The 23,976-nt window shown below is 40.6% G+C and overlaps 1 protein-coding gene across 4 annotated transcripts in view; it reads right to left on the bottom strand.

Moving 5' to 3' along the window:
- Positions 1-23,976, bottom strand: part of LOC142769241 (uncharacterized) — a 93,274-nt gene that overhangs the window by 36,085 nt on the left and 33,213 nt on the right. For 2 of the 4 annotated variants that reach the window (XM_075872314.1, XM_075872313.1), the window contains one exon: positions 9,912-10,057. In XM_075872314.1, the coding sequence (XP_075728429.1) occupies positions 9,912-10,057 (146 nt within the window). Of the gene's footprint in view, positions 1-9,911; positions 10,058-16,688; positions 16,780-17,970; positions 18,052-23,976 lie in introns of all 4 variants that reach the window. The other 2 variants (XM_075872315.1, XM_075872316.1) reach the window with 2 other exon arrangements.

The raw sequence follows: 23,976 nt of genomic DNA, 5'->3' as shown, positions 1-23,976 counted from the left end.
ACTACTCTAAACGAATGTTATTTTGCTGATGTTTATGGTAATGAATTTATCCAACATGAAAATATCTTGCCTTGTGAACTTTGTCGGACCTGCATTTCTTTTTCTTTCCTATGCAGGCATTGTATGTGAGGGAGGCAGTAACAGAGAGGTGATAGCTTGAGCTTCGGAAGAATAAATGCTGGCAGTGAGGCAATTACACATCAAACATCCCAGCCTTTTTGCCAACCGTCCTAAATGTGTTTTGAAAAAAAAATATTGTGCTCGTTAACTGTATTGAAAACAGCAAAATGCTAAATAATATCGCAGAGAACAAAATATTAGGCCACGTTGGTGATTTCTGGTCTCCCCAGGATGTCGTCTGGGTGTTGTTTGTAAAAAGTAAAAATAAGTGTTTCAAAAGTACTGCCTCTTCTACGCCAAATTTGGTCTAGGTATTAAGTAAAGGTGATTGTGTGTAGTGCATGAAGCTCAGTAATATTAGTGCAATTTTTTTGCCACATCAAAAGCAATGAAGCAGTTCTCTTTAGGTGGAAAGTTATATGATTACACTTAAAGTCTTAAAGTAGAAATGAATCTTTGAAGTTTTCCTATTATGGCTGTTTTCTGCATTTGATATACGACAGCTTCCGTTCCGAAGTTCCCCATGGCCCTCAATAGGAGAATTCAAAAATCATTTTCCTCGTTTAAACAAAAATTGTGATGATAACACTTGCCATATAACAAGAACTGTTTATTTGCTTTCAACTTACACATAAAAGTAATTTTCAATTAGAGACACACACAGCTCAAATTCCATCTCAATGTGAACAAAAACGATTATATAGTGATATTTGTAATCTGGACCTAACTGTGACAGGTTCAGTAAATAAAGCCAGTCGAGCTAGCTGTGAAACGTTATTCTCTCACGAGAAAAGGAAGTGAGCGTTTGATTTGCAAAAAAAAAATTGTACTTTCACAAACACACAAAAAAACACAAAAAGGAAAATACTAAGATCAGAAAAATGTTAACTAATTAGCACTGTCAGCTTCGTTAGCGAGCGGAAACCTCTAAGAGTCTAAACAGTCCTTTTCGTTAATGTCCTCGTGTTTGAGTCCGGACGCGAAAGAAGACGGATACGGCTCACCAGCGGTTCACGCCCTTCAATGGTCCATTGGGGAAGCTGCCGTGGTGAGAGTGCATAAGCTCGGGCCCGTAGCCCGACGGCTTGCTCCCGCTCTCGGTAGACGTCATCTGCTGCGCTGTCTTCCGCTCGAACATCAGACCAAGGTCTTGCCAAGGATTCGCCAATAGCCGCTGCGGTTGAATGGTCACCAGGACCCCGTGGAAACAGTCGCCCGCTAGGTGGATGCCCTGACGCCCAGGAGGTACTCGCACCCGACGAGGTCGCACGCCGCACCCTAGCCTTCTTTTTTCAAGCACGAGCCCGAATCTCCTCTTCCTCGTTCTTCGATGCCCTGGCTCTGGATTTTTCTCCCATTTCCTTGAATTTTCTTCTTTTTCCAATCGCCAGTGTTCGCCGCACTGGCGCAATACGCCATCTTGCACACATTGTCAGTAGTTCATCTTACGCGCCAAATTTGAAAGTCACTTGACTCGCGCACTTCACTCACAACACTAACATTATTTTTTTCGTGAAATATAACTTCTGTGCAGTGAGTATTTGTGGCTCAAATATTCATACAAAGTGCCATACAAGAAATGCAAACGATAAACAGTTTGGCTGAATTCTTCAAAGCCTATGTAGCGGAAAAGTTGCACTAATGTTACTCGGCTTCAAATACTTTAAGAAGCACCTTTACTTAATATGTTGATCAAATTTGATATGGCAAGAAAAAGCGGTACTTTGAAATTTTTCTCACAAATAACACCCGCACGACATTCTCCTCAATTCTGAAGGTACCCACGTGACCACTACTTTTTTCTCTTCAAAACATTTCTGCAAATAACTATTTTCAGAAGAGTAAATTACCATCATTTTTTAAACTATACATCTGTGATGGTCGCCAGGCAGTATGGTTTGTTGATTTGGTGTAGAATAGCCCATCGCGAAAAACAACAAATGTCTGAGCATCCTTTGACGCTCGGGCAAATTGGAAAGCATTTGTTTGTTAGCAACAATTCAGTTAAGGCTTTGTCTTTATGCTTAGGCCCAGAAACAAAACACAAGTAACCAAAGTAGTCCTAAGAGACATGCAGTCTCGCTGTTCCAAGGCTTGTGGAGCCTAATTTAGTGCAAGCTTCACCATTTTTCAAAATTCATAATCAACCAACAGGTTTTGGAGGCACAATGCATTTTCAGCTAACGTGTTTCACACCAGTTACTTAGATAAAAAGCGGAAAGTAGAGGTAAAAATACCATGTTAAAGGCATTGCAGGTAATAAAAAAAAGGACTGCTTTCTTTTTTTGTGTGGTGCTTTGCCTGATCGCTGTCGTTTTGTGGTATAGTTCATTGTCTAGTGAACATAGGCCTTAAAAACTAATATTAGCCATGTTGAGGTCGATTTCTTGGTTATAGTCATGGTAGCCATATAAAAATTATGACTTCAAACTTGTTCTTTTGAAGATTTTTTCTTGCATAATGATATTTCAGAGTCTTAGTCAATTTTGTTATAAAAAACGTGATGTCATAATAGAGTCACTCTTTGTAGAGTCGTTGAGTTCTATCTTACCTTTTACATTCCTAATAGAGCAGTTATTTTCAATATCGGTATTTAAAATGTAATGAGCATGCTGTATGTAGTAAGGTGTAAGCACTTACTGATAGCACATGCACTCAACTTTTCTGTTGGCAGTTTATTTCTGTTATTCTTGAATTGTATGTGGGGTTTCACGTCCGAAAACCACTATATGATAATGAGAGACGCTGTAGTGGGGGGCACTGGAAACTTCGACCACTTGGGGTTCTTTAACGAACACCCAAATCTGAGCACACGTGCCTAGAGCATTTCTGCCTCCATCGGAAATGGAGCCGGGATTTGATACCGCGACCTGCGGGTCAGCAGCCGAATTTCTGTTACTCTTGCTCCCCTATATGTGTGCAGTTCGGTTATAGTTATCTGGCTTGCACAGATTTTTAATGGCACCTGCTTTGTCCAGCTTGCTTTCATGGTGATTTTAACCGTCATAGGTTTAATTCTCCAAATTCTTCAAGATGCCAATTTTGTGCACAAACTGTATAGTATAAAGGCAGCAGATGTACATGCACACACTATTAAAGGTACATTGAGAGCTTTCACTTGCAGTTCCTAAAGTTTTACTTCACAGGAAGCATTTAAATCATAATTTCATAAGGACATATTAATGGATTATCTCTACCATTAAAAATTGTAACAACCTAGTTATTTTCACTATGATAAGCATGCTGTTTCCTTTGATGTGGCAGAACTAATTTATACACTCATTCTTTCTATTATTCACATATGCATAACATGAAGGATTGTGTGCCTTACATTTTCAGTTTCATTCTGTGTGTTATATTTCTTGTGCATGTGAACTAATGTGCTAACAAGTGTCTCTGACATTATTTGTGCTAATTATTCTCATTTCCAGGTGCCTATGAAGGACACATAGGTTCTATGGCAGTGACCTTTCAAATTTACAGTGGTGCTGGAGCCTCAAGCAGCATTTCGCCGATCTCCACAGGCGTTCATGAGATAAACACAGCGCCACACTTTCACAGTGCTATGATTATTATTTTGTTTAGAGATTTCGTTCTAAAATTGCTGTTACATTGTGTTTTGTGCCACCATCCTGTGGCTTAGGTGGAGCTCGTGAAATTACGGTGCAGTCACCTTCTTTGTGTACCATCAACACTGCAATGTCATTATTCACAGCTGGAGCATACAGACAAATAAAAAAACATATTGATTGTAGCAGTGCTGATGTGTATAATAATGCTTCTCTATTGATAATAATAACTTTATAAGTTCTTTAAGTCTTGCATAGAACACTGCAAAAAATTATCGAATCTCTGAAAGTGTTGCAATGTAACCACCATTTATGATCGCTAGCATGTTAATTTAGTAGCTTTGTAACGTATTTTATTTAAAAGGTAATTTTGCTTCCGCATCACGACAATTAGAAAGATGCCGTAGATTCAATCCCTCATCATGCACATTTAAGAAATATTGTGATTTGTACATAGAATTGCATGTACTCAAGATGTGAACGTCTATTCAATTTACACATTGTATTGCTTTGCACTAGATTTAGACGTAACATGCACACATTTCAGTAATTTCTGCATGATACGTCCTTCCATAAAATCCGCATCATTCCCATCATTCCCATAGAGTCCGCATCATTCCCATAAAGTCCGCATCATTCGTCTTATGCGGAGTCCGCATCATACGTCTCATGCGGACTCCGCATCATACGCCTTCCATATTCCAATAATTCCGTACTTGTGGTCTCCGCATCATACGGAACAATGTTACAATGATAACCTTGTTACTATGGACCCAATTATCATTCAACCGCTTGGTATAAAAAAATTATCGAATCTCTGAAAGTGTCTTCAAGCCCAGGAATAGATCTCATCAATGCTATGTTTTTAAAAAGCCCCAAGGTATATTCAAGCGTTATTCAGTCAAAAATATTCCAACAATACATTGACGAGTGCACCCTACCACCCGATTAGAAAATCGCAAATAGGGTTCCACTTTATAAATCTGGGTGTAAAAACTCTTTCTCAAATAGCGGCCGATTTCACTAACCAGTATCCTGTGTAAAATTCTTGAACATGTCATTTTAAATAACATTGTAGAGTTCCTAGATGCAAACTCATTCTTTTGAAATGCTCAACATAGCTTCCACAAATCTTTGTCTTAAAATATACAGCTGGTATTCTTTACCAAAAAATTACATACCATGTTTGATCGCCGTTCCACTGCTGATTGTATCTTTTTCAGCAAAGACCTTTGAAATGTGTGCCATAATTCACCTCTCATGAAATTACGCCGGAAAAACATTGATCGAACGCTATTTTCTAGGACTGATAATTTCTTGAACGATCGCTCACAATATTTGTCTGTGAACACTTTTAGTTAACAACTAAATCCCGTTCATTCTGGCGTACCCCAAGGTTTGGTACTCAGTCCGATCCTGTTTTTATTTATAATAAAGACTTACCCGAGTGTATTCCATGTGACAATAATTTTTTATTTGCTGATGATTGTGTGATTTATTGAGAAATCTCTGACCCAAACGACCTAACAATTCTTCAGAATGACTTTAACTCTGAATCTAACAGGTGTAAAATCTTGCTAATGGAACAAAGCACTACTAAATGTAAGTTCTTACGCGTTTCTCGCACATCTTCTTTCTCCACTACTTATCTGCTTGACAACTCCGCTCGTGAACACGTAGCATTATATTGCTACCTAGCTGTTCACATAACTAACTCGGCGAACCTGGTGTGTTCACAATAACAAAATCATTAGTAATGCTAACCGTTCGTTAGGTTATTTCCAACGCAACTATTCTCTGTCCCTGTGCCCTTAAAACTCTTCTTTTACAAAACTTTATACAAAGTAAACAAAAATATGTCGCATCCATTTTGGACCCGTCTACTAGTGTACTAACCTCTACTCTTGGGCTCGTTCAAAATAATTCTGTCCGTCTTGTCTTTGGCAACTACAGTTGCACCGCAAGTCTCGATTCAATGAGAGACTCCTCAGAGCTTCCATCACTCGCCTGTCGCCGTAAAGTCTCCCGCATGTCTTTTTCACAAACGGTACTATAGTCACACCCTGCATGATAACCTCCTTACCCCTTCATCATATATCTCCCCTTGTTCTGACCATCCCCAAAAGGCCAAAAGGTGGAGATCTTTCGATGTTCAACTCGCACATGTTATGAGTCATCATTCCCCAAACCTCGCAAGACGGGAACAATCTTACAGGATCAATCAGGTCTATTGCCCATCATTCTCATTTTCAAGACGGTTTAAACTCAAGTATACTGTTATGCGACTAACCAATTATGTGATTCTTCTCTTGGCACACTGTCTGATTCTTGTTTGGTCAGTCAAAACTGCTAATGCTACTTGTTTTACTATGTTTACATGCTTTATCATCAACAAGCTTATTCTCGCTTGAATAGTTACAGCTTGTACCGTTAGAGTTTAGCTAACATTGTATCTACAGAACGAATTTTGTATTGTGTTTCTTTTAAATGTACCACTCCCCTCTATAGTGCTTCTGGCCTAGAGGGTATATTGAAAAAAATTATCAATAAATGCTTCAGATATTGGTGGTCTAAATATCAAGAACGCTCCACTATGACATCATTCATATGGCGGTTTTAGGAGGTTAAACCCCACATATCAGTCAATCAATCAATTGAAAATAGCTATTTTAGAAGGGTGCCTATCCCGAAATAAATGTGGTGCCCCCCACCCTTCGCAAAAAATTTCTCGCAGCGTACTTGGCTGAAACAACCTGCGAATCGTGTCATCACAGAGAAAAACGTGTGTGAACGATGATTGCTCCTTAAACCCAAAAGGTGTAGGTTTGCCGTGGTGGGCTGCAGGTAAAGAACGTAAGGCGGTGATGTGGCGTCGGAACATCGTAGTCCTAGGTGGCAGTGCTATGAGAAATTCACCTGGGAGACAAAGTGGCTCCCGTTATACGACCTCTGCTGGGGTAGTGTAGATGTCTTGCTTGAAGGCGGTGCGGAGACCGAGGATGACAGCTGGGATGACCTCAAGCCAGGTTGAGTCTGGGGGAACTGTCGGTGGAAACGTTCGACCATTCCGCTTGCACAGAGATGGTAGCTGGTGCTCCTCAAGCGTTCAGGCTAGTGACGACGTAATCGTAGTGGGATTCGTTCGTGTGTTATGCCTGCCAAGAAAAGCAAGGCCTCAACCTCGGTGAGCCATACTTCGGGTGGTTCGACCAAGTGTGGCGGCAGCTTGACAGTGACATGGCAGACGTACAGGTCGGCAACGGTTGTGGTAGCAGCAGCACCTGTGTTGACCACGACCGGTTCAGCAGAGCTTTGGGGAGTGTGGCCCATGCCGGGTGCAGCGGAATCATCGGACAGCTGTAGTTCAGTGGTTACGGGCTGCTTCTAAAGTACCTGTAGCTCAGCCTGCAGTTTCTGCGCCACTTGATTGATATTTTGGGTTTAACATACCAAACCACCATATGACTATGAGAGATGCCATAGTGGAGGGCTCCAGAAATTTCTACCACCTGGGGTTCTTTAACGTGCACCCCAATCTGAGTTTCTGGGCAAGTTGTACTTGCTGGCGCAGAGTGGAGAGGGCTTCTGAGTCTGCCATGGCGGTGCGGTTAGATAGGTTTCCGCAATACGAGATGTAGGATGCTGCCTCGACGAAAGGACGCATCCCTACATGAAATATACTATCAGCACGGTAACAGCAGCGTGGTGAATATGTCAGCGCTGCGCTCGAACGGTCAGAGACCAACGATTATCTTACAAGCTTGGCACCTTGGGTTCATAGCCACAGGTGCTGATGTCACCCTTCGGTGACGGTGTAGTGGTGTCGTCACTCACTAGACGTGCGTTGCAGCATGCGGCCCAGTCACACAGGCTGCGCCAGTTCATGCGCAGTGTGTCGCCACAATCAACTGAGTTGGGACAAAGTGATGCTTCATTGCAAGAGGAATGAGGTTATTATAAGGGATATAAATAGTATGAGCGCTAGTAATATGAGTATTTTAGAATCAGTGCAGCAGCTTATAATAAAAAAAAACTACAGGTGTTAGTTTGTCATTTGCATGAAAAGTGGTAAACCACTAATCAGGCTAGGACGCATAAAACACTGGCGGGTAAAATGTTGGTACCCGTCCCCATCAAGCAGTCCCGAACAGCCACTGCCGCATGATTATTAACAGCTTTGTGTGAAAATGCTGTTTGTGAAAGAACTCATCTTAGTGAAGCAAAAATGCGAATTTGTTGAAAAAAAAATCAGAAAAATACGGCTCCCTTTTCTAACAAGCACTCTCATTCATGAAAACAATTATAAAGAAATTAAGTTAGAGTACGTTGCAATAACCTTCTCTTGAACAAGCTTGCAGGCGCCAAAGAATAGCTATAAAGCTTGATTCAAATGTTTTTATAGAGAAAAGTTCTATAAACTGGGTGGCCCTCGCTGGGTTTATCTTTCAGAATAAAAAACTAGGCAGCAGCGTCTTCTATATGTCTAAAATAATTATTTCCTACTGAAGAGTACGAAACCTACATAAGAAAAATTCCAAGGTGACGCAGTTCTTATAAATTAACTGGACCTCAATCACGTGGGTCTTTTCTATCGCCATTTAAAACCCTTATAGTTTTATATTGGTTGCATAATGGCATGCGTAAAATATTTTATTCAGGCTTTTGGGCAGGTTCCGGTCTAACTTGCGACAGCAATGCACTAGACAGATTTCATGAAATTCTTTCTTTTTAGTGAAGTATGCCTATGCAAATAGCAATGATTTGATGACTTTACAACACATCGGTATTTCGTTTGTTTCTTTTATCACGCCAGTGCTTAGCAACACTTGTATATCCAAATCTCACAAAGTCGTTTATGAACGCCTCAAAAAGACATATAGGTTTAAAGAGTTGCCAGACATATTGAGGAGTTCATTATATTATTCAGTGTATTAAAGATGGTACTAAAATGAATCAGATGTTTTTTAGTGTTCTAGATCTTGTTGGATCATTTGTTATTTACATATGAGGCACGATATTGTTACTGCTTAGGTTCACTCTTTCCCCAAAAATACATTTGATGGAAATGATAGCCGGACAACTACAAGCAGATACATTCTCTTAAAATGGCTCAATACAAACTAGTTAATACAGTGGACGTCGGGCATTCTATAGTAGTTCACACAAAAACAGTCTTGCGCACATATAAATTACAAAGCTCCTTTACTATCTAAGTAAAATGCCTCAGATGTGATGAATATTTTACGACTCTTCTCTAAGCAATAACTCGAATCCTACTGATGAAAGAAGCAAAGCTATGATTTGCTATAGATACATTAGGCAAACTTATGAGTACTGTCGGCGTGATTTATTATTGCAAATACATTTCCACAACCTCGGAAGCAAGCGTGATCAGGCGGGTGTTCAAGTACTTTTTTGTGCCTCGAAAATTGTTGGAGGTAGGCAAGCCAGTGAACGCTGTTAGACCTGCACCCACCCACATGTGCTTCTCGTGATTAGTGGAATGCGTGGAGACCTTGATACACTCCATTCTGCTGACGTGTGAAAAAAGGGTATCCGCCAGAAGGGCAGACGTATGAACCAGAGGCTTAAGGAGCACCACTATAATGTGACGAAACAGATGCCAGCACACACTCGACACTCTGATGGAAGCGCCGGTTTCATCCCACCATTAAAGATAGTTCGCTGGGCGAATGGTGCTGTGATACGACAGTGCATGGAAAAGTGAAGCTCGCTTAACTAACAAATATATGTCATCGTGCGTTGTTGCTCCTTGTATCTGTTATACACGAAATGGTATGCATTATTCAGGATTACAAGAGATGCGCGTGTTATTAACTGGAGCACGTGAGGCAGTGGCGATTTATTTGCGGAAAACTTAATTTCCTTTCCTGTTTCGGTTAATAGATTGTGGGAAAGTGATAATTTTCTGTCGACATGCAAGCTGATTCATAAATAGGCCCTTAGTTTAAGGGAGAATCATGTGTTAAGTCATCTTTTTTTTTCAGATTTGTGCTGTTATACTTTTGAGCAGCAAATGAACTTTATTATTCGTTAACCCACGGGCAACTGGCCAACACATAGTGGTTCGCTAATTATTAAAACCTTCCTCGCGTGAACCTACCTAAATTGTTTCTATTACGTACACGTTTTGCTCATCTCTAATGAAATTATGCTAGTGCATATTACCACTATAGCGTCAGTGAAGTAAGAATGACTCACCAATTCCCAGTTGAGGAGCCGATCCACATCATCTTAGTCATTAACCGAGCACTGTGGTTCCACGTTACTCGATATTCTTTAATGCAATTTATATCAGGATACTCCATCGTAGATAAGTTTAGGTAGATGACCTTGGAGTGCATAAACTGCAGCAAGTAACATATTATGAGTAACAACTCATAGAATGATCATAAGCGAACACTAAAGGTTTATTCACATCACTCTATCTTCTCACCTACAGACAATTTAAGGTCAAAAGCATTGTACCCTAGAAAGCTTCCGGTCACCTCATTTACTGGCTTCTAACGTAGAAACTGAAAGCACGTTTTCAAGTTCTTTTTATTTGTAAGAAGCTTCTCCCTTTAGTTTTTCAGATAAAATGAACGTGCGTAAAGTTCAAGAGAATCACTTATAATTTTTATATACTTCGAAAGAACATTTTTTGGATATATTTTGCAAAATATGAAAAAAATTACACAAACTTATCAGGCAATTTCTAAAGCTCTTTGTGCCCACAGATGCTAGTACGCAACTTACGCAAGTGTTTGTGTTCGAATACCTAGTTACCCGCCATCAGAAGCAAATGCTGCGAACTGGGTTTGATACATAAAATAGATTTTGAAGCGTAAGTTATTCTTACATAGTATAAACACTATCACACACATCTCTACGTTGCAGTATTCTCTCCATCTGCGAAATATTGCGCGTGAGGCGAAAACTACCTGGCATAGACCCATTGCAGAAACGACAGCAACACTGGGTGGCGGCATTCATGGTTAAGCAGGAAACGACAACAAAAAGCGTGCGTCCACTGGGCTTCGTTCTTCGATATGGAAGCTGCGTCCGATGCGATTCTACGCTGAAGTTGTTGCTGTGGTCGTATTGATCCGCCGTCAACTTGCTTCGGTAAACCTCAACTAGCCCTTTCCGTTTATAGGCGGTAAGCTAGAAAGATCACTTTCCCGCCCGGTCGTAGGAAAAACAGTCGCATGGAAAGCCACTGCAATAACGAAGACGAAATAGACAAGAACGAAGCCCGGCGGACGAACGCTTATTGTTGTCGTTTCTTCTTTTACCATACCATGGACGCCGCCGCCTAGCATTGCCATCGTTTTTGCAAGGGGTCTTTAAATCATGGATATCTCCGTTTGCCCATACTGGCAGTTCTTTTTTTAAAATGCGAATGCATTTCTTAGTCGGGCTATGTCAGGCATCCATAAGCATCTGTCACTGCCCTCTGCCATATCAACAGCTGTGGGTGCGCCTGTCCCTAGCAACCGGAGTCCCACCATGTCAAGCTTCGGTGTCGGCAGCTGTCAGCAACAGCTGCGGTGCGCGCGCTTATCCTCGCCCCTAGCAACCGGAGCCCCCACCTCCTCGAGTTGAACGTGACTTGCCACCACCTAAAAGCAGTGCGTGTGAAACGCATTTATAGCGTTTGTCCTGCCAGACTTTGTGTAGCGTCTGTAACTGCACACTAGCTACTAGAGCTAAAAACGCATACCGTGTTTCTCACGAAAGGAAAACATAACATGCGGCGAACGGCACTATTGGCTGCACGGTGTAAGAAGAAAAAAGAAGTCATCACACATCTAATGCTGGTTCTCACGTGCGAAACGCCATTATGAACGCTACGCAATTCATTCATGTTCACAATTTCCCTCGGAGAGGTGGTGATTGACTGATTGATTGATTAAAACTTTATTTTTGGGCTGAGAAGACACAGGGGAGAACCCGTGCCACCCGGCTAACACATGATTGAATGTGGCTAACAGTCCACAAGCGGGGCAATCTGCACTTGGAGACCGTTCAGGGTAGATGGCATGAAGAACCTCAGGGTTAGGATACGCACTGCCCTACTGAAACGTTGCGTATGAAATCTTACGGAAAATATATGGACTCCGTAACATTTCCTTATGCTACATACGGAAAAAATATGGAGTTTTATGGAAATATACGGAAGTATGGCATATACGGAAGGCTTGTTATGGAGTATATGGAATGATAAGGAAATTGTATGGCGTATACGGAAAGGTTTTCATAGAGTATTCGGAAAGATAAGGAAAATGTATGTCATATATAGAACGCTTTTTATGGACTATACGGAAGGATAAGGAAGTTTTATGGCGTGGATGGAGTGAGTTTTATGGAAAATATGGAAGGATAAGGAAATTTATGGAGCATATGGAGAGTTCATTATAGAAGATATGAAAGGATAAGGAAAGTGTATGGAGTGTACCGAAGCTTTCATAAGGAAAATGTGGAACGTAAGGTCTTACGAAAATATACAGATATTGAAAGGTGCTTACGACAATGTGCAATAGTGTATGAAAGTCATGTGGATTCTTGCAAAAATGTGGAAAATCTACATTCGTTGTCACACTTTCAGCAGGAAATCCGAGCTCTATAAAGTTATAAATGTAAGCACAATGCTATATATAGTACAAAAGAATAACGCAGGCTAGTCTGTGTTGTCAGTCACCGCTGTTCACCCCTTTCCTGAATGTATACAACTTCTGCAGATGACCAGGTTCTAAAGTCTTACGAAAATATACAGATATTGAAAGGTGCTTACGACAATGTGCAATAGTGTATGAAAGTCATGTGGATTCTTGCAAAAATGTGGAAAATCTACATTCGTTGTCACACTTTCAGCAGGAAATCCGAGCTCTATATAGTTATAAATGTAAGCACAAAGCTATATATAGTACAAAAGAATAACGCAGGCTAGTCTGTGTTGTCAGTCACCGCTGTTCACCCCTTTCCTGAATGTATACAACTTCTGCAGATGACCAGGTTCTAAAGTCTGTCACACGAAAAATGTGTCATTCACAAGGAATGAAAATAACTGTCAATTCACTTGAATGCTGTCACACGAAAACAAATCAAACAAAAAAGCATAACTTCAAGGGCTCGTTTTTTTGGTAGAAACAATATAATGAGAACTAAATCCAATGCGAATAAACTTGTCAATATTAATGAAACTGTTCTCATTAACATTGGCAAAGAGAAATGTCATTTTAAAATATCGACCATGAGCTTAGCCCTTCTGAGCATCGACAAAAGAAAGGAAAATCTATGAAAACTAATTGCATGTAGCCTAAAAATATTTTTATTGATAGAATGTGCTCCTACAATATAAATACAGCTATACACAAGTTGCCACAGCTTCACGTCAGAAACGAGGTAGGGGTTGAGGGAGCGGTCAGAAAATTAATTAAGTATGATAGCACAACTGATATGTACGGACACATATTGGTGTTTATCATTGATGCTCGGATTGTCGTGTATAGAGCTGGGTCGTTTTGAGATATTCAAAAGCATTGTTTCAGACCACCATGCAGATTACGCTTCAATTCTAGTGCTACATAAGACACAACTTATGGGCCAGCTTTAATGAATAAGAAGATTCAGGTATACGCTTCAGCTCTACATGGATGCTTCAACTGTGCTGCAAAGAAATTTAACCAATGTGGGCAACATTGTCCATTTTAAACTATCTTTATGTATGTCTAAAATACCTACTGCGAGTTAAGCTATGTTGCACTCCATAACTCTTCCTTTTATTAAGGAATATTTTTCAAACAATCAACATTATTCAGTTTCTGTCTCACGAATTCAGGCCCGCCATTCTCGGTTTGGCTCGATCACAATTGTGCAGCCCTTATTTTGGAGGAATAAAAAACATCAACCAAAATATATGTTGGAACTGCTTCTCGGTGATATTGCCTTCCCTCAACTGCCACAGCTTGAGATGAGTCATAGCAAGTGTCGCGCATACCTAGAGCCTACCCTTGAAAAGCTGGTCCGGCTGTGAAATGCTCAGTTTTTTTCTCAAATAAATTTTTTGGTTTGACTTTTCTCCCTTCTCGAGTCCCTTCACATTCAAGCAGACCCAATGTTCCCCTTAGTCCTTAATTTTGTTATATTATGAAATAAATAAAAATAGTAATAATGAAAACAAAAATACTAATAACTGTTGTGCAAAAAACACAGTCGCACATACGTACTTGAACGCAATATTGCTTTCATTTTGTTTTAGTACGTAACGCATTAGAAAAGATAGCAGTACATAAAAACATTGAAAAAAATAAAAAATTGAGCCTTGGTGCGATTCGAACCTGTGCCACTCAGATGTGCTCGTGTACGTGAACTGAGTGCGTTAGCTTGCTGAACTATTCGCGTTTAGGTGCACGAGCGTTTAAGTTATATATATAAATTTGCTGTTTACACGCTATGTGTTGGCATATTTATGTACGATAAGCGATCGTATCTATTGTTGTGTGCATATGTTTTGTGATTGTATATACTTCACATGCTTTTCGCATGTCTTTCAACTATAGATTTCCGCCCCGTCGCGGACGAAAAAAGTATTTTTACACCCACACACAAGCTTGAGCTGTTGAAGGTTGTCTCCCAGGGCTCTCTTGCGATTGAGTCGGCCACCACAAGAAATTAGAGTAATACGAAATTAATCCCTGCATCTAGCTGTATTCCACTTAGTAGCTCCCTCGCTTGATGACAAATCGAGCGCGGGGCGTGACGCTATTGCGCACGACCATGCCTCGCGTAGCGGCGACATCAGCTGATTACGCCGGCCAGCTTGCTTCGTTTTGCTTCAGAGCAAAGAAATGTCATACCTTAAAAGATTGAGTACTGCACTATGTCAAAATGTTACTGCTTTGTAGTCATTCTATGATTTATTGAGAATTGATAACTCTGATATGACTACAAAGGAGCTTTGCGTCGGCGACACGCACCGAACGTAAAACCGCACTACGTCTGTCGTAGAAGCAGTAGGAGGCTGTCGTCTGCTAGAACAAAAACAAAAGAAAGACCTGCGAAAATATTCATAATTTGTAACTTGTTTTTTAATAACCTTTTATCAATTTTAAAGTTATTTTGCCAGGTAACATACATTGTTCTTTCCAGTTTATAGCAACGACAGATATTTTTTTTATTTTCCTCACACAGATATCCAAGTCAAATTCATTCACAGCTAAAGCCACATGTTGTTCGTCTTCTTTGTTTCCGTGGGCATGCCATGCCGTTTTGGTGCATCTATCCATGTGTTCTCGCTGCTGCACACGAGAGCACAAATTGTTAAATTTACGCAAAGAACCGCCGTTCCTCGTTCGTGTGATGTGCAAAGATTGCGCCTTATTCCCGCGGTTGTTCGAGTGCGGATCAAGTGCGAGTCGTCCAAGGAATGGGCGGGTTGTGCGGGCGCTCGAAGGACTACGAGGTGACGGCTGGCGCCTGTGGTTGCTTCCCTCAGGACAGTGTGAAAGAAACTAAAGGTAAGGGGGACACTTTTTTATGTAGACTAAGTATGCCACTCAGTGCAAGTGTGTGTTGCCGCACTCGAACGAGGCGTCGTGAAACGGCAGCCTTACGCGCCTTTGCGATTGCGGTTGCCGATTCGCTTTGACAACGCTAACGCCAGCAGAGCCATGGCGCATCGGCGCGGCCTTACTGGAGCTAATTCGCGACAAATGCGGCAACATGCATGTGTATGGTGATCCATTGTTTCATAAGTGCAATGTAGTAAGGAGGACGCACACAGCGCTTGCTACGTTGTTGATTAAACGAAGCCTGCGGTGCCATTTGATGCAAAGCAGCATTTTCTTCACGGTCGCGGGCGATACAATTTCTACCTTGGCTCAATTCACCTAGCCAACCGCCTTAGTGGATTGATAAGCATACGTTCACAGTGGAGCGTTATTATGCCCCTAAACAGTGGCGTATGCTTGTTAAAAGATATAATGTGTGTGCCTAGTGTAGAGAGAGAGAGGTGTTCGTGAAATATTAATGTGTACCTGCAAGACGCCTTTGCTTGTAACTAATAGTGTACCGGCCAGCGCCTACATTGTATGCCTGACTTTGAAGAAAACTTGCATGCAAAATGTGAGATTTTGTAATCTGCCAGAGTTTCTTTTTATAAACTAATACATTGCCAGCATGTTTAAAATATGTTTCGCTGCTGTGTGGCAGGGGTGCGGTTATCACGCTGTTGTGTAGTTGCTGCTGCAAGCACTTATAGTTTTGATGCGTTGATATTTCTCATCTAACTCATCAGGTGTTTGGCTGTTTCAGCACAAACAAGGCAAAGAGAGAAGGAAGACTGGTAATGACAGGACCAGTGCAGTCTTTTGTTTGCAGGAGAATACGCATGTTGGTGTATTTATTGTGACAGCCTTTCTGTGTTGCTTTTTTGGCCAATTTATGCAACGACACAGTTGTCAGCAATATGAGAGAGAACAATGAAATTAGCTTTTAAAAATCATGATGACTAAAAGCCTAGTAATTCACAGCATAATGTAAGAACAAAAGACATCAGTATGATCAATGTGGGACGAGTGCAGTCTGTCATCTAAAAAATATATTGTGAAACATGTTGCCTAAGTAAGAAACCTCTCTATGTTTGCGAACCGTATGACATCACTTCGAGCACTGTGCCAGTCATTCCCTTCCTCAGTGCAAGGACTGGTGGAAAAGGAAGTTGTTGGTGACGTTCCTGATAGCCCACTGATATGTATGCGATTCCAAACCTGTAGCCTAATACGTACATAATCTTTTGTTCAGTTACATCGCTGCATCTGACACCTACAACTTATTTGCATATTTACACTGCCATCTTAGGACCTAACACACAAACTTGTAGTGTGCATAGTCACTTCATGAATATCGAGCGGTAAAGGTACTGAGTATATTTGAAACAAGAATCTCTGCTTATTACATGAAGACATATGAGGCCTTCAATAAAACAAGTTATACCTTTATTGGGCTTGCGTACACGTCAGGGCGATGCATACAGGCAGCTTCAGCAAATGGTATCTTCCAACCCAGTGACCATGCAATTTATTTTCTGCACACAGCGCAAACACCGAGATGTACTCACTCGCAGATAATCGCGTCAAGTGCATATTTACCTTGACTAAAATGTCGAGTCAAGTTTTTTCATCGACCGGTCCCTGCCATGAGTGCTAACGTCTTCGCACACAAGACACATTGTTATTCACACTGCACACACCTCACACAGTATTCTCAGTTGAACCGATATTCTCAATACCTTTCAATGCACTCTACATGCCGCAATTACAGTGCACATTTTTGAAGACTATGCCGGTGTTCCTCGCACAGGCGACCACGTGTGTTCACTTCTTCAAGATAAACAGACAGCATGGCAAAAATTTCACCACACAGTTTACGCACAGCTAAATGTTTGCTGACACATACTACAGCTAATGTCGACATTCTAACGTGAATTGTAAGCTTTGAAAAATTAAAACTTGCCCCAAACACCGCACGACTGTACCGGGCTGAGCCACTTGCGGGAGTGTTTTTCCAGCCACACCTTTTACGTGTGCCAGTGACATCATGCTGTGACGTACCTCGGTAGGGGCCTATCGCTGCATACTTTATGTGAATGAGGGTCTTGTTAGAGAATGCAGGCATTGTTGATTTCGTAACTTGTTCATTTACAACTGGATCTTCATTTACACGAGTTGTCTGACTGATATTCAGGCGAACTTTTGTGCAATAAATTGTACAGTTGACAGTCTGTGCTTGCCCCATACTGTTGTTACTTGTGTTTCTCGTTACTTTGCACTGTTCATTACTGCTCACCTTCAGAAACTAGCCTAGCTTGCCGCTGTTTTGGACAAGATGGAGCTGGCAAGTGCGATAGTGTTCATAACTCTAAATTCTCAAGCAAAAATTATCGTTTCATATTCAGTTAGTTGCATTCATATCAGTACATTATAAGAAATCATTGATTAAACATGAATCCGTGTTCTTTCACATAATGCTTACAACTTTAAATATCCCATTGAATAGTGTTTTTAAAAGACATAAGTTTTAGCTAAACTTCATGCTGTTTTTTTGAACAGCTGACAAAACGCTATTGCATGCTTACTTGCCATTGGATTGTGTTTGAAATACATTGCACTTCTTCACCGGACTGCCAGTAACACTTCAGATTGGGGAACATTTATTAACCATGGATTGATTAATTTTTAAAAACGGAAAGAAAGAAGCGGCAGGCCGGGATACTTACTTGATATTGGCATTCGTTTTGCTACCCAGCACATTATCATGCAAACTTCCAATTGAGTGGTTATGCGTCTTGCATGTGTGTCTGTAAACCAAGAACTTTGGGTAGAACTATATTTGTCTTAAAAATGGTTGCAGGACTGTGGAGGCTGTAGGGCTGCTTAGCCAATATGAATGGTGGAATCCCTGGACATGTGTTCAACCATGCTGCATCAGCTGCTTGGTGTTTTCACCGCATCTTTAGAGATGTGTTGGGTGAGTAAAGCAAGCAGGTTTCAACACAGGCAAAAATATAATATGGCAGCACCTCTTGTGCATGCCTTCCATCCCAAGTATATCAAATATTTATCTTGCACCTTGTGGCCTGTAATTTTTAAAGAGGCACTTCTTTTTGCTTTATATTTCAGTCTAGATGATTCGACAGCAATGTATTTGTGTTCGACAGCAAGTGTTCTGCAACAAATAACTGATCTCAATAATGACAAAACACCCTTCATACTTGGCCCTTAGCATAAGCTTGCACATATCTATAGCAGATTCAATTGTTCACTTTTTGCTGTGATGATAATGGGCAAGTACTAAAGGCAAGTTCAGATTAGAGTGGTCGGTGACGTCTGTTTAGGCTGTGCCGTATTGCTTTGCAACCAGAGTTACTTGTGGCCACATATACAATGAAGCCATAGGACGTGCATTCTGAATGAGATCATATCACATTTCACTGCATCTTAATATGTGTCGAACAAATGCATATATCTTTAGCTTTCCACTCTAAAGGAATCCTAAACCAACACAGGGTTGAAATTAAGTCGTGGAGTTGCAGCTGTGTATGAGTCTGCAATAGATGCATAGCCAAGATAATTTTTCTATATTTTGTCACAATAGTAATGTTACACACATTGGCCGATACAAAAGAGGTCCTCGCTTATTCCGATTTTTTTCGTTATGCTTCTTTCTTGTCTCTTCTTGCCATGTGCTCCTCCCCACTGTACAAGGAGCAAGAGCAGTGGGCCCACAAACACGTATTTAAAAAAAATGTTGTAAGGTGAGCACTGAGGGGTTGAATACTTCCAAAAACCTCAAAGAGGAAAAGGTATTGTTTCTAGCTACGTTTTGGGCACCCATAGCTAGTTGTGCTGCTGCAGTTATCATTGTTGATCAGGACACTATTTTGAAGTCGTTGCACACATTTGCTTCAAATGCTAAAAAGTAATTGGAGGTGGTTTGGCACCCTTTATTGCAATTACATACAGAACTACGTTTCAATGTGTAAGCAAAATCTGTTCACTCTAATTCAATCCTAATGATATCTGAAATTCAGGAAATATTCACAGAAAAGCTCAGGAAAAGGCTAAGTGGTTCCCCTTGAACGTGAAGAAGATATCCTTCTTCTAAAAGGTCAATAGACTGTCTAGTAGTCTCGATATTACATGCACTATAAGATATTCTGGTGGGGTGCTTTTCATGCATGCTATAATGAGAGGGATTTTTAATGGAACTGTTGTCACTTTGCCCTGTGTTGCTGAAATTGTTCACATAGTTATAATACATGAATAACTTTATGCCTTTTGATTTTATGCAAATGGTTTACTTACCCAGTCAGTATAACTTGATTTGAATAAAGTCATAAATGCTCTCAATTTTTTTACTATACAGCAGGTTTATTTTTAAATTACGCGACCATAGATGTGAACGCAGTTGGTGGGGTGCTTGATTAATGCTTCTTTATCACCACTCTAACTACACCGGCTACAGTGCATAGTGCGACAAAAATAATGGTCCTTAACATTAATAACTTGCACCATACACGTTTATGTCTCAAAATGTGTTAGAAAGCCTGGTAAAAATTTGTGTACTTTTTTTTGCTCCAACTAAATATTCTGGTGTACTCAAAGCAGCTTCCACTCGTTTACAGTCCTCAAACTATTTGGTGTTCAAAAGGTGTATCAATGCCATATCCTTCCTTTCTCGGCCTACTCACCACTCTAATATTGAAAATTACACGACAACATTACCCAGGAATATATATGGGGATTTTATAAAAAGTAATGTCAATTCAATTGTCAAAAACGTGAACCCATTAGTAACTTGTCGCCAAGTTACGTTTTCGTTCACTTTTGTTTTCACAATTTTTTTAAAGTTATTTTTGATAACATCCCCTACTGTTTGTTTGATATCATTGTCTGTTAGTTCTCATTATAATGTGTTCAGCATAGAGAATAAACCCTTAAATTTGTAGTTCTTTCCTTTACCCATGAATCTGGAACAGTGAATATCAGTAATCTTAGCGGTATGTCACTTCTTTTTTTTATCAGTTGTGCGTGTGTTCGTGTACGTGCATTTAGGTGGGAGGGCGAACCATTGAAACTTCCTATGACAAGCAGATTTTCTGAGAACTAACAGATGCATAATGCTGCCAAAGAAGTATATAGATAATGGAAGTAATCGTAATGTGATTGCCAGTAGGCAAAAAAGGTGTCCCACACGCGCCATAATGGTAACAGGCAGCGCTGACTGACTCTTTCATGAGTAAATCACATATACACCGTACAAAATGGAAGGGGGATAGCAGCCATGGTAGCTCAGTTGATCAAGCATCGGACATGTTCATTGAAGTTCGCGGGCTCTGTCCCTGTCCAGGGCAAGTTATCTTTTTTCCTTCTACTTTTCGTTCTTCACAATTACAACACTTCTATTCTTCTCGCAGAATTTCTGGTTTAAAAAGGAACCTTATATTCTGAAGAGGCGAACAGAATTTGCCAGTGTATGGGTAAGCTCTTGTAGTGGTTACAAGTAAGATATGTTTTTAAGAATAAATCATTCTGCCACTTGACTAAAGAATGACTATAGGACATGGTGCTGGATGCACTTTGTTATTTTTGAATCGAGCTATTTTGAATTCTATTTTTATAAATTACATGGGCTACTCATGACGGTATCACACAATTTATTGCCACAAAGAATATGCAGCGAACAATGTTATAAATGCGAAATTGCATTAGGATAAGGTTAAAACTGCACCCCCAACGAGAATGTACAGGGAGCAGAAGAAGCAGGCGTCATTCCTTCTGCCCGTGCTTTTCAAGTGCGAGCTGTTTTCACCTCGTTCTGATCAACTAACTAGATTGAGATGTGTTGTTATAGTGCATAAGGATGCTCCACGGGAAACTAGGCTTGTCTCAAACTCTGTGTGTCATTCAACCTTTATGGTACCATGTTCAAAAGTTCATGCAGACCAGATCGTGTAAAGCAGGACACCCGTTTAACTTAATAACATGGCTTAAGTCATAAAGCAGTTAGTGGGACCGAATGTCAATTTTTATAGTAGCTGTTTTTCTCTGCAATAGAAACCTTACTGGTCTGATCGTATAAACATGCAGCGAAAGAAGAGAATTTTTGAGGCTTGTTTCTTTTTGTTTGACATGGCTTTCATGAGTACATCTAGTGGTAACACAGAAAGTGCTGGAAACATTTTAAGAATTTTTGGGTCCATGACTGCTATGAAGTGTCACACAACACAGGCACCAAACAGTGGGAGGTCAGCATAACAGCTTCATTTGTTTGTGCATTGCAGTTTGCTGCGAAAGCATGCATTTCATGGGCGTGTGAAATGCGCATATTTCGCACTGTTTGCCACGATGACAGTTCTGCTTTTTGAGCGTTGACTCCTCTGCGTAGGCAGCACAGAATAATGTTGGCACAGGTAATATGGATATATGCAGTAACTTTGACCACTAATCTTTTTGCATGTTAAAGCATCAAATAATTTGCAGTAAACAAACAGGCTGCACGACATACTAATTTTTAAGCTTTTTAAGTGCCATCTTAAAAGAAATGCCACTCAAGTTGCAAAAAGAATGCAGTTCAATTCACATTTTTGATTTCCACCTCCAATCACACATTCTAGCGACTTGTCAGTCTCTTTAATGAAGAAATCTTAATCAAAATTTTTAGCTGAATGGGTTGGTACTAATGTTGAATTTTGTGCACTGCTCATAAGTAGAACGATAGATTTGTGCCCTACCCTTCAGTACTGCCTGAAATTGATCCGGCAATCTTTGAATATTTTTAGTATCGTTGGACGATCAGTGTCAGCTTAAGCTATGTCATGAAAGCGGCCCACATCGTCCAGCTAATGTTGTTTTTGTGTGCAACTGTAGTTGTGGTTGTGCTGAATGACCTTTCTTTATATACACTACATAACAAACTTACTCCTTTAGAGTCAAGTGCATCTTCGGATCGATTGTAAATGTTTTCATATGTGAGGCCTTAAGTTTAATAAGAAGTTCCTCAGTGTGCCACGAAATGTGTGTTTAGCAAAAATTTGTATATCATTATATACAACTCTTAAAGCCTCGTCTACACTTTGTGCAGGTTGACCTTGAGCAGAAAACGAGGAGCGGCAGCAGCCCCCAGAAAAGAGCAAGCACCCTCCAAGCTCCCCAAGCTCTCCTCGACAGGAACAGCAAAGTCACTGGGTGGCATTGAAAACCATTGCAAGGAGTGCCTTATCAGGACACTGTGCTGCTCTTTCGTCGCAGAACACGAAGTTGACCACTCCAGAGGAACTTCACGCTGTGTATTGTGAGTGCGTCAGTGGTTTTGTTTTGTCCAGCCAGCAGCCAAGAAATCATGTGTCATATTCAGCCGGGATGGCTAGAGGGAGTCGGGCAGGCGCGTTTGGACATTTGTCAAGCCAAGTAGTGCCAATTTTCGCACTGGTCCTGTTGAAGTTACTGCCACAAACGACAGAAGCTTTGTTACCTCGCTAAATGCACAGATGTGTCGGGGAAGATTAGCTTCATTAGTTGTTTCTATAACTGATAGCTGCCAACATTCTTCACTGTACAGGAGTTTTGTTTCTCACTTATGGGTGTAAAGCCCTCCACAGAAAAAATGCTACACGTCTACTTACAGAAGGCCCCAAGGCCCTACTTGTAGGTTTTTTGGCTTGTATGATAAGCACCTCATTGGGGTGTACATGAACAATATATAAACATGTACAGTAAAAAGTTTAGGTGGCTGGTCATTTTGTCGTTATCATGTTTCTCGCAATATCCTTAAGCATGTTGTGCATTACGTAGTCAATCTGGTTCATGTGCATAGAAGACATTACGCAGTTTCAGGCTACTTCAAGCACTGTTAGTATAAAAAGCCAGGAAGCAGGCTATCAATAATTTTTTAACACAGTTGCTTAATCTGATGAATGATACATCACTAAACTTTCTTGCGTATTCATCAATGTAAGCTCGTCTTAGTGTTATCCAAAATGAAGATGCGAGTCGACAGATAGAAACATCTAGTCGGGTAATAAGGGTGAACAGTGGAAGTGTCTCAGACAGCCTGGCCGATGTTGCGATAGGCGGACCTATTTTTTAGAAGTCACCATGTCATCCTTCGTGTGTTAGTTTATATGGAGTTAGTAATGACATCATCTTTTGGTGTAGGCATGTGTGCCTGTTGGAAGTGTTTGTCTGAAAAAAAACCTATAACGCAGAAGAGTGCAGCCCTTGCTTCCTTTCAAGTTAGGTTGCGATGATACAAAGTGTTCACCTGTCGGAAGTTGGGGTAAGAGAAGCAAAAAAAGGCAAAAGAAAGAAAAGAAGAAAAAAGAAGGAAGAAAAGGGGATGCAAAGTAAAAGTAGTGTGCTTCACTGCTCCTACTTTGCCTCCCCCCTTTTCTTCTTTTTTTCTTTGTTTTCTTCTTTCATGTTTTTTGTTACATTTGCATTGTCCCATCTAGTGCATGAATCAATGACACATGGCTTTGCTGTAGCAAAGATGCCTATGTGGTGTTTGATTGAACAGTGCATTGTACTTCATTCAGTTATTTACAGGCTGATCAGTCTTGCAATAAGTGCTTCCTGTCTATAACCACACATGATCAAATGAAAAGTTTGCGCTTGGCTTTTAGTGTACTGGTATATAGCTTGTGTCTTGGACTACTCAAAATGAATGTTATTTTGCTGCTGTTTATGGTAATGATTTTATCCAACATGAAAATATCTTGCCT

Source organism: Rhipicephalus microplus, chromosome 8, assembly GCF_043290135.1.
Source record: "Rhipicephalus microplus isolate Deutch F79 chromosome 8, USDA_Rmic, whole genome shotgun sequence".
Lineage (NCBI taxonomy): Eukaryota > Metazoa > Arthropoda > Arachnida > Ixodida > Ixodidae > Rhipicephalus > Rhipicephalus microplus.
This window is presented reverse-complemented; position numbering and strand designations above follow the sequence as displayed.